We start from the raw sequence: 14,018 nt of genomic DNA on the forward strand, positions 1-14,018 counted from the left end.
TATCAACACGGACCAGAACTCTGCCTTTGTGGAAGATGATTTCCTGATTTTGTAACTACCGATTGTTCTAGAAAATAAGCCAGTTGCCCAGAACTCCCACAAAGACTTGAATTGAGAAACGTGCTTTCTCAGGTATCTTTCTGAAGATGTGAAGTCTGTCTTTGTATGGAAGGAAGTCCCCTTTCACAAAACTGAATGTGTTTGTGTCTGAGAGAGGGAAATGGAGACAGAAAGACGAAGAAGCAGAAGAGAGCCCCCTCAGAAGAGATCTAGTTAAGGTGAGTTTTTGTGCCTTTAAAAAACATTTGGGGTTTTAGGGGGAACAAAGTATTTACACTGTCTTATTCTCCTCATTGGAAACCTTGGCCCCGTCGTCAGAGTCAGCGGCCTTGAACGGGGGTTGCACGCTGCGTTTCATCTGGCACTGCGACTTCCACGCTCTGCCTTTAGCACGTTGCTTTGCCTGTCAGGGTTGCCACCCTTTTAACTGTAAGGTGAGGAGTCTGGAGTAGATGATCCACCCCAGCTCTGCTGTTTTGCAAATTTCTGATTTCGTATTCGGATGAGTCTGGGATACACCCAGAGCAGTATAAACCAGGCCCTACCTCCTGCCTATTGCTGGGGCATCCCTCAGGTCTGTGCCTTCTACTCAACCCTTTACTGAGCCCAGCTTTTGTCAGGAGCCCAAGTGCCTACCGGGATGGCAGGGGACTTGTCTTTCGTGGTCACGGTGGCCAAGAATTCTATTGGTGTGCTGAAACAACTCTTCTGAGATCCTCCACCCACCCCTGCTCAAACCTAATGACAGCACTACGGTTCCTTTCCTAGGAGGAGAATCAATCCATGGTGCATTTTATGACAATCCTGTCCCCAGGGATGCACGGAAGTTTATCAGCTGAGTGAGGGGAGGTGCCTCTGTGTCCCTGTATCTCTGTCTGCTCACAGTTCGCTGCCACCGGCTACTGAACAAGAAAAGTGCTATTCACCATGTTGTGTGTTTTCCAAATGTGTAGGTGATGGTCTTGTGGCTCGTGCGTGGGCTTTGATTTGGGATGGTGAAGGGCTTATAAATACCTCATCAACATGTATTCGAGGTGGCCTGGTGCCACACAGATTTGATTCATGAAGGCATCAAGCCTGCACACGGGTTTGGAAACAACTTGGTTTTGATCATTCACACTGCATGCATGACTCGCTGCTAATCTCTGGGTGGTTTTTTCATTTCAGATTTATTCACCCCATGTCTTGCTTAAGCTGAAAAATACATTTATTTCACCAGAATATTCTCTGATTCTTTGTTTACACACATCCAGTTTTTTTAATTCCTTTAAAAATGATTCTGTGTTTATAATGCCTCCTAATTTCTATCATCTCTATGTTGCCAGTGGCCTGAGACATGCACCAGATTTGATGCCGGAACAGTTCCACCAAAAGAAATCCCTTTGCCGTAATATCTTTTGAGGAAAATATTATTCTTTAAGGCTCTAACAGTAAATCGTAGAAGAAAGCATGGAACATTTCTTGTAGTTAATACATGTTCATGCGAAAAGAAATGATATTTTCATTAAACAATGTTGATTTTAATAACTTTTACAAATGTGAACATTATTATTCATAATTTAAGTAACCAGATAAAACCACAGTTATTTATTATGAAGATTGAAAACTATTTACACGGTCTCTTAATTAGAAGTAGCTTTATTAGAAGACTGAAGGGTATTTAAAAGATGGAAAAATACCCATGATGACACCATCATTTTTATTAACTAAATATCAAGAACTGTGCAGGGATAAGATTTAACCCTCTGCAAACTGCCAAGTTAGCATGAGGTAGTTTGTGGATGCTGCCAGAGGACAGGACACTCCCCCAGGATCAGAGACAAAGGACTTCCTGCCAGCACAGCAGGCAGCCTGTGGTTCAAGTTCATATTGGTTCCTGAGTTCCTTTCCTATTGCTGTTGTAACAAAGGACCACAGACTCAGTGGCTTAAAGCAATACACATTCATCTTCTCACTGTTCTAGGGTGCAGTAGTGCAAAGTCAATGTCAGTGGGCTAAAACCAACGAGTGGCCAAGGCTAAGTTCCACACCGAGGCTCTTGGGAGGGATTCGTCATCCTACCTTTCCCAGCTTGCAGAGGTGCTCACACTCCTTGGCCCAGGGCCCTGTGTCACTGTGACCTCTGCTGCCACTTTACATCTCTGTCTCTGACTATATAGATATAGAGGAAGAGTCTTCTACATCTGGTATGGACCCTTTTTCCTACATGGACATTGTATCCCTATTTATGTGCAGATGAAAACCCCTTCCCTCCAGGGTGCGGTGGCATCAGCTCACAAGATGACCACTCTGGGCTTTAAGTGTCCTCTTTGTATTGTCATCAGGGAACTTCTCTCTCCATAGTTAGCTCTGTGTTAATTTGTTGTTATATTTTACCCAGAATTACTGAAAGTTTTACTTAAAAGGGATCCTAATTAGCTCTGTTTACCTGTTTCCAGAGCTGAAAGCTTCAGTTCTAGAGTATCAGTTTGATTTTTCCTAAAAATACATTCCAGTATATTTCTCTGGTGAAAGTCTCTACCCTGTTATCTATTGTCCCATCATTTCCTTATTTTCTTGAATATATTAAAAGTATTTTATAGCCTTTATTGGTAACTCTGATGCCTACATCACCTGGGGTTTGCATCCTTTGTCTAATGCTCCTTATTCTCATGTTATCTGTCATATAGTCTGGACATGTTGCATGTCTAGAAATTCTTTATTACATGGCAGACATTGCAAATGAAAAATCCATGTTATCTTCCGTGAGAGCTTTTCTACCTTCCCGTTAGGCAGACAGTGTGAGGGACTGATCATGTCACTCCAATCAGGCGCTGAGGTGGATCAGGACTAAAGTGCCTTTTTTCTTAAAACAGCTTTGAGGTATACTTGGCAAAATAATTTTCACACGTTTAAAGTGTACAGCTTAATACGTTTTGACGTAAGTATATCCCCAAGGAACCATGACCACACTCAAGACAGTGAACATACCCATCACCCACAAAGCTTCTCTCCTGACTTTTGTTGTCCCTCCCTCCCTCCCCGTCTCTTCCCCTGGGAACCATTGATCTGCTTTCTATCACAACATATTGGTTTGCATTTTCAAGATCCTTATATGAATGGATTCATGCAGTATCTACTCTATGTTGTCTGACTTCTTTCATTCAGTGTAATTATTTTGAGAATCATCTGTGTTGCTGTATTAATAGCTTGTTTGTCTTATAGTAGAGTATTGTTTAGTGCTGAGTTTTTACTGAAGAGTTTATTGTGAGCAGTGTTTGTATAGACCATCATTTCTTTCTGCATTTACTTCTTGATGGATGCATGGGTTATTTACAACTTGTGCTATTATAAATAAAATAGCAGTGAATATTTGGTTACAAGTCTTTGTATGGACATATGCTTTTCCTTTCTAAAGCACCAGATGAGGAATGTCTGGATTATATGGTACACAGGTGTTTACCTTTTTAAAAGAATCTGTTAAAGACTTTTCCAAAATGGTTGTACTATTGTAAATTCCTTGTGGTGTGTATCAGTTCTGGTTGCTCTACTTCCTTGCCAGCACCTTGTAAGGTCAGTCTTTCTAACTGTATTCATTCTAGTATGTATGTGAATTAGTATCTCACTGTGGTTTTTAAAAGTATTTCTCTAATGACTAATGACACCTTTAATCAGCATCTTTTCATATGCTTATTATCCATCTGGATATCTTTACTGAAGTGTGTTTTCTGGCCTCATTCATTCAGGTGTTTGAATTATTATTGAATTTTGAGACCTCTTTATTCTGGATCAGATACAAAGAGAGACCTTTATCAGATATATGATCTGCAAATAGCTTCTGTCTATGGCTTGTCTTTTCATTTGCTTAGCAGTGTTTAGAAGAGCATTGAAGAGTCTTCATGTTCATAAAGTTCACTCTATCAGTTTCTTTTTAAAATAGATGATACTTTTGGTGTCATAGCAAAGAAAAATTTGCCAAACCCAAGGCCATAAACCTTAAGCCTATGCTTGTTCTCCTAGCTGTTTTATAGTTTTAGATTTCCTATTAAGATCTATGATCCATTTTGAGGTAAATTTTGTATATTTTGTGAGGTGTGGATCAAAGTTCATTTTTTTTTTTTGCGTATCACGATCTAATTGTTCCAGCACTACATGCTGAAAAGATCCTTTCTCCACAGCATCCTTTTTGAGAATCAATTGTCTGTATAAGTCTTGGTTTAGTTCTGAACATTCTATTGTGTTCCATTATTCTATTTTCCTGTTTTACACCAACACCATAATTTCTGATTACTGTAGCTTTATAAAAAAAGTTTGAAAATCAGATAGTGCAAGTCTTCCAACTTTGTTTTTCTTGTTCAAAGTTGTTTTGGATTTTTGGGATCCTTTGAATTTTTATATGAATTATAGAATAAGTTTTTAAATTCCTTACATCCTGTTCTGCCAAAATTCCACCCATGTCTTTGGCCGTCTCCAAAGCCACATTTTCTGAAGAAGTCTCTCTAGATCCCAGGTGAAAGGAATTTCTCTTTCGTCTGTGCTCAAATCACATTTGATATTATTTGATTACATTTAATCATATTTGCCTGTATGTACTTGTCTGATCTTTCCAGCCATTTAGTAAATCTCAAAAGATTAGGAATCTTGACTTGGTTCCCTCTGTGTGCTGAGAAACTAGTTCTATGCTTTGCAGGAGTGAGCCCTGCAGTAAGAGGTATCTGCAGCACACATCTAGCTCATTGCTTGAATATTGTCAAGGAATTCTGCAGATTTAGAATTGTTTATTGATTGTTGTCTCCAAGACGGCTCAGTCTTTTTTATTTCTATTGCTACTGCTGCAGTTTCAAAGAACAATGGGCTAGTTATTTTCCAAATATCAAATCATACTCTAATTGTGTTGTCACGCAACTTATGTGCTGCTGTGTCTTAACAACCTGCTTAGTGTTCACAGGCTCCTTCACTCATGGAAAATTTGGGAGAATGTCATATCCTTAGAGATAGCAATGCTGTCTTTGGCGACCTGAGCAGCAGTATCTGAATTCACTCCTGCTGTTTTTCCAGTGTCCCCTCTAGACCTCCTCCAGCCCTCCATGGGGGGCCCTGCAGTTCTGCCCTAGAAAAGCCTGTTGCTTCTCAGGAAGACTTCCCTATGAAACATAATCATGTCCTTCTTGTGGGGACATTCAGTCCAGAGACCTGAAAGCAGGGGAAAATGTTTAGCCTGCTTTTGGTAGAACCTAAATTCTTCCATACTTGTTAGAAGCAATTTCAATGAGGAAACTGTTTTGGCATCTAACAAATCAGCATAAATGACTGATGAGGAAGATCAGCTTCCCCATCCCACTCAGTCGTCATGTTGATGTGACACACACATTGGCAAACATTTTCTCCTGTGAGCAACGTAAAGTTCAAGACGTTATGAATGGCTTTTTGTTTTTATTTCTTAGTCTTTCCACATTCACTGTGTCTCGTGAGATTATATGAATCCTGCTTATTTTCAGCCCAGCACTAAACTTTTTAAAAGGATCACGTGTTTAAAAGGCTAGTGGACAATTTTTTAGAAGACAGAAATCCTTAGATTTTGGTCCCAGAGTTGAATCTTGGTTAGTGGTGAATGAAAATTCCCGTTAAAATTTTAAATTCAGTGATATAAAGTCTTAAAAATAGTTAAATATTAGTCAATTTCATTAAACACTATAAGAGTTATTTACCTTTAAGCCTGTTTCTGGGGCAATTTTGCAATGATTCCCTCCCTTTATCGATTCCCTCTTTATCAGAATCCTTGAGAGGCCCCTGTCATCATTGTCAGTATCATCATCATCATCATGGAACTGATTCTTCTGGAAGATTCTAGGAAAATAAAGAGATGGACGGGATTATGTGTAGGTCAGTGTGTGCATATACAATAAGAACAGCTGTCAGACATTAGATGCAAGATACCCATTTCATTTAGGGGAGAATGTGGTCATGAAATCCTGATGTGGTGAATGAAGGAAGCGGTGGGAACAGGATAGTCAATGGAAAGGAGGAGGAAGTGAGTGAATTGGAGAGCATAGACCCTTGGTTAGTTGATCAGCACATTGGTGAGAATGAGGGGAGTGTGATGGCAGAATCATGTCCCTCCCCGGCCACAGGGTAGCCACCTGTGACATGTTACTGTACATGGCAAAAGGGATGACAGATATTTTAGGATTAAAAATCTTAGAGGATTTCTGTCTCCTAAATTGTCTATTAGTTAGCCTTTAAACCCATGATACATTATTATAGATTAGTGCAGGGGCACAAATAAAAAGGATTCATATAATCTCACCAGACAAACTGAATGTAGAAAGGATAAGGAAGAAAAACAAAAAGTCACTTATAAGTGCCTTGAACCATAAATTGCTCATGAGGAAATGTTACACAAGGTGAATGTCACAGCCACATACATACTGCCTGAGTGGGATGGGACAAGGGGATCCTGAGATGAGACAATAGGGTGAGTAGTCTGGATTGTCCAGGTGCGCTGAATGTAATCACAGGGGTCCTTAAAATGGAGGATATTTCCCAGCTGAGTTTAAAATCAGAGGGAGGTGTAGCGATGGAGCAATGTTCAGAAAGGCTGCTGACCATGAAAATGGAGGAAGTTGAGGGGCACAAGCTAAGGAAGGTGGGTGACCTCTGTAAACTGGAAAAAAAAAGGAAACGTTCTCTTCTAGACCCTCTAGGAGGAAGGAACCCTGCTGGTATCTTGAATTTTCCCAATGAGAACTGTGTTGGATCTCTGACATCCACAGCCATAAGCTAATAATTCTGTGCTGGTTTAAGCTATTAAGCTTATGGGAATTTGTTACAGTGGTAATAGGAAAATAACATAGTGAGTGGTAGTGTAAGGGATTAAAGGTCTAGGATGGGGTGTGGAGAGAATTCTGACATTTACACCTAAAAACAACCAGGTGAAGTGGGAAGGTGTTTTAAGGAAGACCTACCTGGCAGGGCTGTCAAGCAGACTGGAGTGAGCGAATCCTTGGAGTTAGAGGAATCAATTAAACCTCACAAGGAAAATAAGAAATAAAATGTAGCAGGGCTTCAGTGTTAGTAGATGTAGGAATGGAAATGGGCAGAGAGATATAAACATTATTTTGAAATTAGCTACAGGTTTGATGACTGCATGTTTGGGAGAGTTAGCCGATGTGTGGACTGAATGCATCCCCTCAAAATCCATATGTCGAAACCTCATCTCCCAGGGTGATGATATAGGGATGCGGGGCCTTTGGGAGGTGATTAGTAGGATAAAATGAGGTCATGAGAGTAGAGCCCTCATGAATGGTATTAGTGTTCTTATACAGGGCCCCAAAGTGCTTGCTTCTCTCTCCTCTCTGGGCCATGAAGATAGTGGGAAGACAGCCATCTTCGAGCTGGCAATCCTCTCCCAGATACATTGACCTTGAAAGCCTCAGCCTCCAAACCATAAGGAATATGCTGGTTGTTTAAGCCACCCGACACACGGTAATTTGTTACAGAATCCCAGACTGACGAAGACAGTGGAGAATGCCACTGTGTTTTGCACTGATTGCCTGGAGAATGCTGAAACCCAGGGAAGTGGGCAGCACAGACGTTTACTCATTTAATCCTGCCAACACTGTAGGGGATAGAGTCTACATTTTCCTCGCTATTTAAAAGGTAAGGAAAAAGAGGCACAAATAATAACAATGACAACGACAACAACAACAACAACAGCAACAATAATTTGTCCAAGATTCACACAGAACTCCCTGGAGGGAGAGTGAGAATTAATACTTATGCAGGCTGGCCCCAGAGCCCCTGCTCATAACTACTAAGTCAGATCACCTTGCTTATTTAATCAGTTTTTTTCAACTGTGATATGAGTGTACTGTGTCCAGTAACTTATAATTTCAAAATACTTCACTGTAAGGGAAACATTAGTCGCAGGCATTACAACCCACAGAAAGCTAGACATACAAAAATAACTTGTTAAGGCAAGATAACCAATAATGTTTTTAAATATTATACCTGCTGACCCTTTGCAATAAAGTGTTTATTTATAATTCTGTCTGGCTACAGAATAACATCATAATCCTGCATGTGGCTGGTGGCTCCCGTGTTGGACAGCACGGGTCTAGAGAATTTAAATGACTTGCCCAGCCTTGCCCAGGAAGCTCGTGGTGGGATCAGAGCTATAGTCTGGGACTGTTCCTTCCTATCCAAGTCCCTCATGGAAGCTTAGAAGCTTCTCCTTTGGTGCCCAGCTGTCTATCCGTACTTATGACATCTTGTCAGGTGCCCCGGCCTGCTCCTGAACATCAGCCAGAACCCACTTCTGCTCTTTTTTGGCCAGGTAATACCTTCTAGCAACTTCCATTGCCTTCTTGGCATCAGTTTTTACATGGAAGGGTAGTGGCTAGAGAAGGAAATGTGTCCACATGACAGGTTTTTCATAAATATAGTAGGAGTGGTCAAGGGAAGAAAACCTCAGGAATACGAGTGGAAGCAGGTCATTTAATATACCAAATGCGTACTTTCAATGTATGTTTGTGTTTCCGAGTCCACGCTTGTTCTACTCGTGCATTATAGGCCAACACATCAGGAGACAAGGATTTGGGGCAAGAAATAGCGGCTTTAATTTGTAAAGCCAGCGGAGAAGATGGTAGACCAATGTCCTGGAGAACCATCATCCCAAGTCAGAATTCAGGCTCTTCTTATATTAAAAAGGGGAAGCGGGAATGCTTGGTTGTTGCAAACTTGGTGTATGAATTCTTTGTTGTTAGAATCCTTTGTTCTTGCAGCTCTTCACCTGGGTCAGATCCGTGTAAACCTCCAACAAGCAAATGTTATTTTCTATTCTGTATCTTGTTATCTTTATACGAATGGAAAAGTGATAATATCCTTCAAAGTCAGAGCCTTGAGAATAGGGTCTCCTGTATATTTCAGGATCTAGGCAACATTGTTTCACAAAAGGTGCAGAAACAGCAAGACTAAGCCTAGGAAACAGGGCACAGGTTTAAAGTCAAAGGAACAGATCTAATATGGAGTCAGATTTGTTCTTTACTATTTCAGTAGTGCCATGGAGAAGGCACTGTGGGCAGCTTTCTGTAGGGTCCTGGAGGCTTTCTCTCTCAGCCTCTGTGCGCCTCTATTGAAAACCCGTCATCGCTATCTGGCCTGCTGGAAAACCAGTCCGCCTGTTTTGCCCTGAAGTTGTGTTCTGTTTATAACTCATCTCTACTCCTTGGAAAACAACTCAATAAAAACTCAGTTGGTTTCCCACCAGCCCTGAGCAGGGGTGAGGGATAGCATGTTATTATTTTATAAAAAAAAATATAAAAAAGTTTTAAAACAGCACTGGGCACATAGGAGAGAGACAATCAATGCTTCCTGGCTTAAATCGAAAATGATGACTCAGTGAGTCTATGGCTGCTGTATTTGCTGAACTAGTTACTCCTTTGCTCCATTACACATTTATTTTAACTGAAAAAGAAATATATGCATATGGTTAAAAAAATTCAAACAGAGCAAAAAATACTCAAGTGAAAGAAGTTTTCCCTCATCCTCTGTTCTTACACGCCTCCCTGGAGATGCCAATGTTTACAATCCTTTGTGTGCTTTTCCAGATATGCTATGCAAGTTCCCACCAATGTATGTAAATTCCTTTAAAGTTTTACTTATTTTTAACTTTAAGGGATTTAAATCCTCAAGTGGCTTCTGCCACAGTAATAGAAAAGAAGAAATCTGACTCCATATTAGATCTGTTCTTTTGAATTTAACCCTGTGCTCTGTCTCCTAGGCTTCTTCTTGCTTGTAAAACAATGTTGCCTAGAGCCTAAAATATACAGGAGAGCCTATTCTGAAGGCTCTGACCTTTAAGGGTATTTAACACTTTTCCAATCATATAAAGATAACACGTTGCAGAATAGAAAATAACGTTTGTTTTGTTGGAGGTTTACAGGGATCTGACCCAGGGAGATAGCTGCAAGAAGAAAAGGATTCTAACAAGAAGGAATTCCTACACCAAGAAGTTTGCAAAAACCAAGCACATAGGAAAGCAGCCTGAATTCTGACTTGGGGAGATGGTTTTCCAGGACATTAGTTTGCCATCTAGGTCTACAGAAACTTGCTATTCCATGCCCCAACACTTGGTCTCCCAACTTACTGGCCTGTCCTGCACTGAGGAGAATGAATTTGGACTCAATAACACTTCTACCTACCTAGCAAGTTGGACACTGGGACTGAGGGCAGCTCTCCCACACACAGGGGCCTACGGTGAGCCCTTGATTATTCCCTGAGTTTGGGGTGTGGTTTACCCAGGAGGGATGGGGACTCTACACCAACACTCAGGCAGTCTGCTCCTTCTGGGGCTCTGACATTTTACCTCCCGCTCCCTGCCAGCCCAACATTTGGGACAGTGGAGCTAAGGCAGAGATCGTGCCTGCCTGTTTCCCAGCGTGTAAAAGGGGAATATGTACTCTTCCCAAGGTAGTTCTGAGAAACAACACCTGCGGGTGCTTGGTTCCCTGAGCAACAGTAAACCTAGCTCCTTGTGGGGGCAACGGGTATGATACCCGTAGGGTTTCTGCAGAGACCTTAGCTGGAGGGCTGGGCCAGGGACGTAAAATATGAGCTGTGGGCAATGACGGGTAAGAGAAGGGTGTATAGGCAGGACTGCTGCCTCCTTCGGGGTGCCACAAGAGGTAAAACGCTTTCTCCCCATCTCTGTTACTCCCCTCCCAATTCCAGATAACTGCCTTCCCTCTGCTCCTCCTGTCCATGTGTCTCCCTCCACTTTTCCCCGCCTCCCCTCCTCCTCCCCTATTCTCCCTCCCTCGGTTCCCCTTCTCTCTCAGGACCCAGAGCGGATCGCTGGCCCTCCTGCGCATGCGCAGTTGCTGCCAGCTGGACCGCGGGTTGGAAGCTCCAGCTCCGAGCCGGGGATCGGCCCCAATGACTTCTCAGCTCTGTCGCCCTGTAGGCCTTTGGCTACTGCCTGGGGCCGGGGCCTCTGGCTGTGGAAGTGCAAGGTGAGGGGATATCGGGAAAGGGGTGAGGCGGCTGCGGGAGGGCGGTCGGCGTGTCACAGCCCCCCAGGGCGCCAGTCAGTGTGTGTTCAGCTGGATTCCTCGGGCCAGACCCCTCTGCCCGCGCCACCTGCCCCGGCGCCCCGGCCACAGCTGTCCAGGGCCAGGTGTGCCCCTGCCGCCTCTTGGCCCAGCCGGGCTCCCCTCAGTCCGCGGCTGGCGTCCGCTTCCCCTCTCCCGCCCGCGAGTCCTCCCCTCCCGGGCTTCCTCTCCTAGGCCGCCGACCCGTCCCCACCACTGGGCGGGCTGTGTCCCGGGCGGGCGGGGTCTGCACACCCGGACGGGGCGGGCGGCTTGGGCAGGGGCTGGCCTCCGAGCGGGGCTGCAGCCCGCGTCCCCCACCCCGCTCTCCCTGCCCCGCGACCCCGGGGCTGCCTTCCTCTCCCTTTCCCGATCCCTGAGGTCCAGATTAGCGGCGTGGGCGCTGCTCCCCAGGCTGAGAGCCCGCGGCTGTAACTCCCAGCTTCTCCTGGTGGAGTCGGGAAAAGGGAGCGGCAGTGCTGAGGGAGCTTCTGTCTCCTTGATCAGGATTTCTGCCCCAGGTATGTACCTTGAACACTTTCAGGTGTTATGATGGCGGTGCTTGTTGATGTCACATGTTTTTATACTGAGAGGGATTACAGTGGTGAAAGCAGGGCTTGGTTCAGTTAAAAATGAGCTGAAGGCATGAGGTTGTCTCATCCTCCATCATTCACTCTCCCAGGGTGAAACGTGAGACCGTCGATCTTAAAAAGATACTTATAGTCCCTAACTAGTCCAGCCCAGCTATTGTGTGTTAACAGGAACAGCACAACCTGAGGCGTTGGAGACCCAGGGACATTGCACTCCTAAAGAGCTCCTGGCAAAATCTGGTTTGTTTTGTTTTTTTTGTTTGTTTGTTTTACTTAAATTGTGGGACAGACTAGTAGTATAGAGGGAAAAATAATTGGCAAGAAGGATTTTTTCATATAACAGCTTTATTGTGATATTGTTCACACACCATGAAGTCCACCCACTTGAATGTTACAATTCAGCAGCTTTTAGCATATTCACATTTGTGCAAAAATTATTATTCCAGAACGTTTTCATCACATCAGAAAGACCAGTTGAAATGCATGACCTATCCACCCCTTCCCAGTGGTGGTTCTAAAGAAGTTTCTTGGCTGTTCCTGACCATAAATTAACTTGTTACATTCCATGAAATATCTGGGAGGAATTCTAATCAGAATTGCAATGAATCTGTCTATCAAAGCAGGAAGAATTAATGTCTTTATGGCATAAACTTCTTCTACACATGAATATATCTGGGACCCTATCTTTTCATCTGTCCAGAGCCAGGCCTATGGGAAATCCTCATTAATTCTTGGGTTTGTGAATGATGAGATTCAATACATCATTAGATGCAACTGTAGCCTTTCACTGAAGAGAAAAGTAACCTCGTAGAAGCCAAGTGATTCTCTGATGGTTAGAATGAGTGACCGCCAGTGCTGGAGTATTCGAGTGGACTTGGTGCTTGCAGAGTTCTCCACCACCTACAGCTAAGGGGATTACCGTGTTCTTTTACTTTTTTTTTTATGGCGTTGCTTTTATTTTTACTTATTATATAAAATTATTTTTTATTGAAGTGTTGTAAATTTACCATGTTAGCTTCAGATGTACAGCAGAGATTCAGTTATAAGCTTATGCATATGTATATAAATGTTTTTCAGATTGTTTTTAGTACAACTCATTACAAGAAATTGAAAATAGTACCCTGTGCTATATAGTAGGTCCTTGTCATTTATTTTATATTTATTAATGTGTATCTGTTAATCCTCCCTTTCCTGCCTGCTAACAACAGTTTGCTTTCTATGTCCATGAGTCTATTTCTAGCAGCACCGTTTTTGCTAGCAATATATGCTGGTTGGCTCTTTTCTGTTTCAGTAGTTCCATCTTATGTGTGGGCGTTTTTCTTCTGGTGGGCCTGTGTGTGGTTTGCACACGTGATAATAGAGATCTGTATTTGGGAGAACTCCAGGCCTCGTGTAGTCCCTCGTATGGAGCGCCCACTGAACTGATGCTTGAACTTGGAAAAAAACAGTAAATGTTGGAATTTCCACGATGGTTGAGACTTCCAGGTTTCTATAACCTCTTTAGCCCACCTAAATTTTGGCTGCACCCAATACTGGATAATTTGGTGGAACTTCATGGTATGGTGGTGTAGAGACAGGGCCTTGTATGCTTCTTCTCTTTCCTTTTTCTAACAATCATTTTCCTGGGCCTTCCAGGTACTCCCCCAGAAGGGCCCAGGGCTGGCTTGGTGCTGCACTGAGGCAATATTTGTTAATAAGTCCCTTTCCTCATCTCTTCTGAGCCTCCATTTCCTTCTCTGCACAATGAAGGCTTAGACTAGATAAGTGCTTTTCAGTTTCTTTTAAAGCCATGTTTCCTTTGAGAAACAGAAAATTCAAATCTCTCCTCCCATCACAACCCTTTAGATTTTGACACGTCCTCCAAGGAGTCACATAGCTCTTTGTGGTAAATTGACGTGATTGTGATTCCACGTGGCACAGAAAAGACTCTTCAGAGATTTATTGCAGGGAGAGGGCAGGAAAGGGGCAGTATGTCACACTTTCTTGTGTGAGCACTGGAGCAAAGACTTGGGTTTAAATACAGTGTCTGATGTGGCATCTCTCTAATCTTGCACAATGTGATAAACCTCTATCCCTAGTTTCTTAATGTGTCAAGTTGGGGTGGTAATGTTTTAAGGCTTTTGTGAAACATTATACACATAAGCCATTTGTGTCTCGGTAGATACAAGACCTGCTAGAGAGTCGGAATTTCTTTAAAAATACATATATATTGTCCACATCACTCTGTCTGTGTGTATTTTGAAGTTCCTGGAGGGTGAGGGTTGAGTGTAATGTCCATCGTGGGACAGGTGGCCCATGG

At 42.9% G+C, this 14,018-nt stretch overlaps 1 protein-coding gene across 1 annotated transcript in view; it reads left to right on the forward strand.

Moving 5' to 3' along the window:
• The first annotated feature begins 10,063 nt into the window (after positions 1 to 10,063).
• Positions 10,064 to 14,018, forward strand: part of LOC140694830 (uncharacterized) — a 37,325-nt gene continuing 33,370 nt past the window's right edge. The window contains exons 1-3 of the mRNA XM_072957882.1: positions 10,064 to 10,296; positions 10,771 to 11,051; positions 11,572 to 11,650. Coding sequence (XP_072813983.1) covers positions 10,104 to 10,296; positions 10,771 to 11,051; positions 11,572 to 11,650 — 553 coding nt within the window. The 5' untranslated portion in view covers positions 10,064 to 10,103. The remainder of the gene's footprint in view (positions 10,297 to 10,770; positions 11,052 to 11,571; positions 11,651 to 14,018) is intronic.

This window comes from Vicugna pacos, unplaced genomic scaffold (assembly GCF_048564905.1).
Source record: "Vicugna pacos unplaced genomic scaffold, VicPac4 scaffold_105, whole genome shotgun sequence".
Lineage (NCBI taxonomy): Eukaryota > Metazoa > Chordata > Mammalia > Artiodactyla > Camelidae > Vicugna > Vicugna pacos.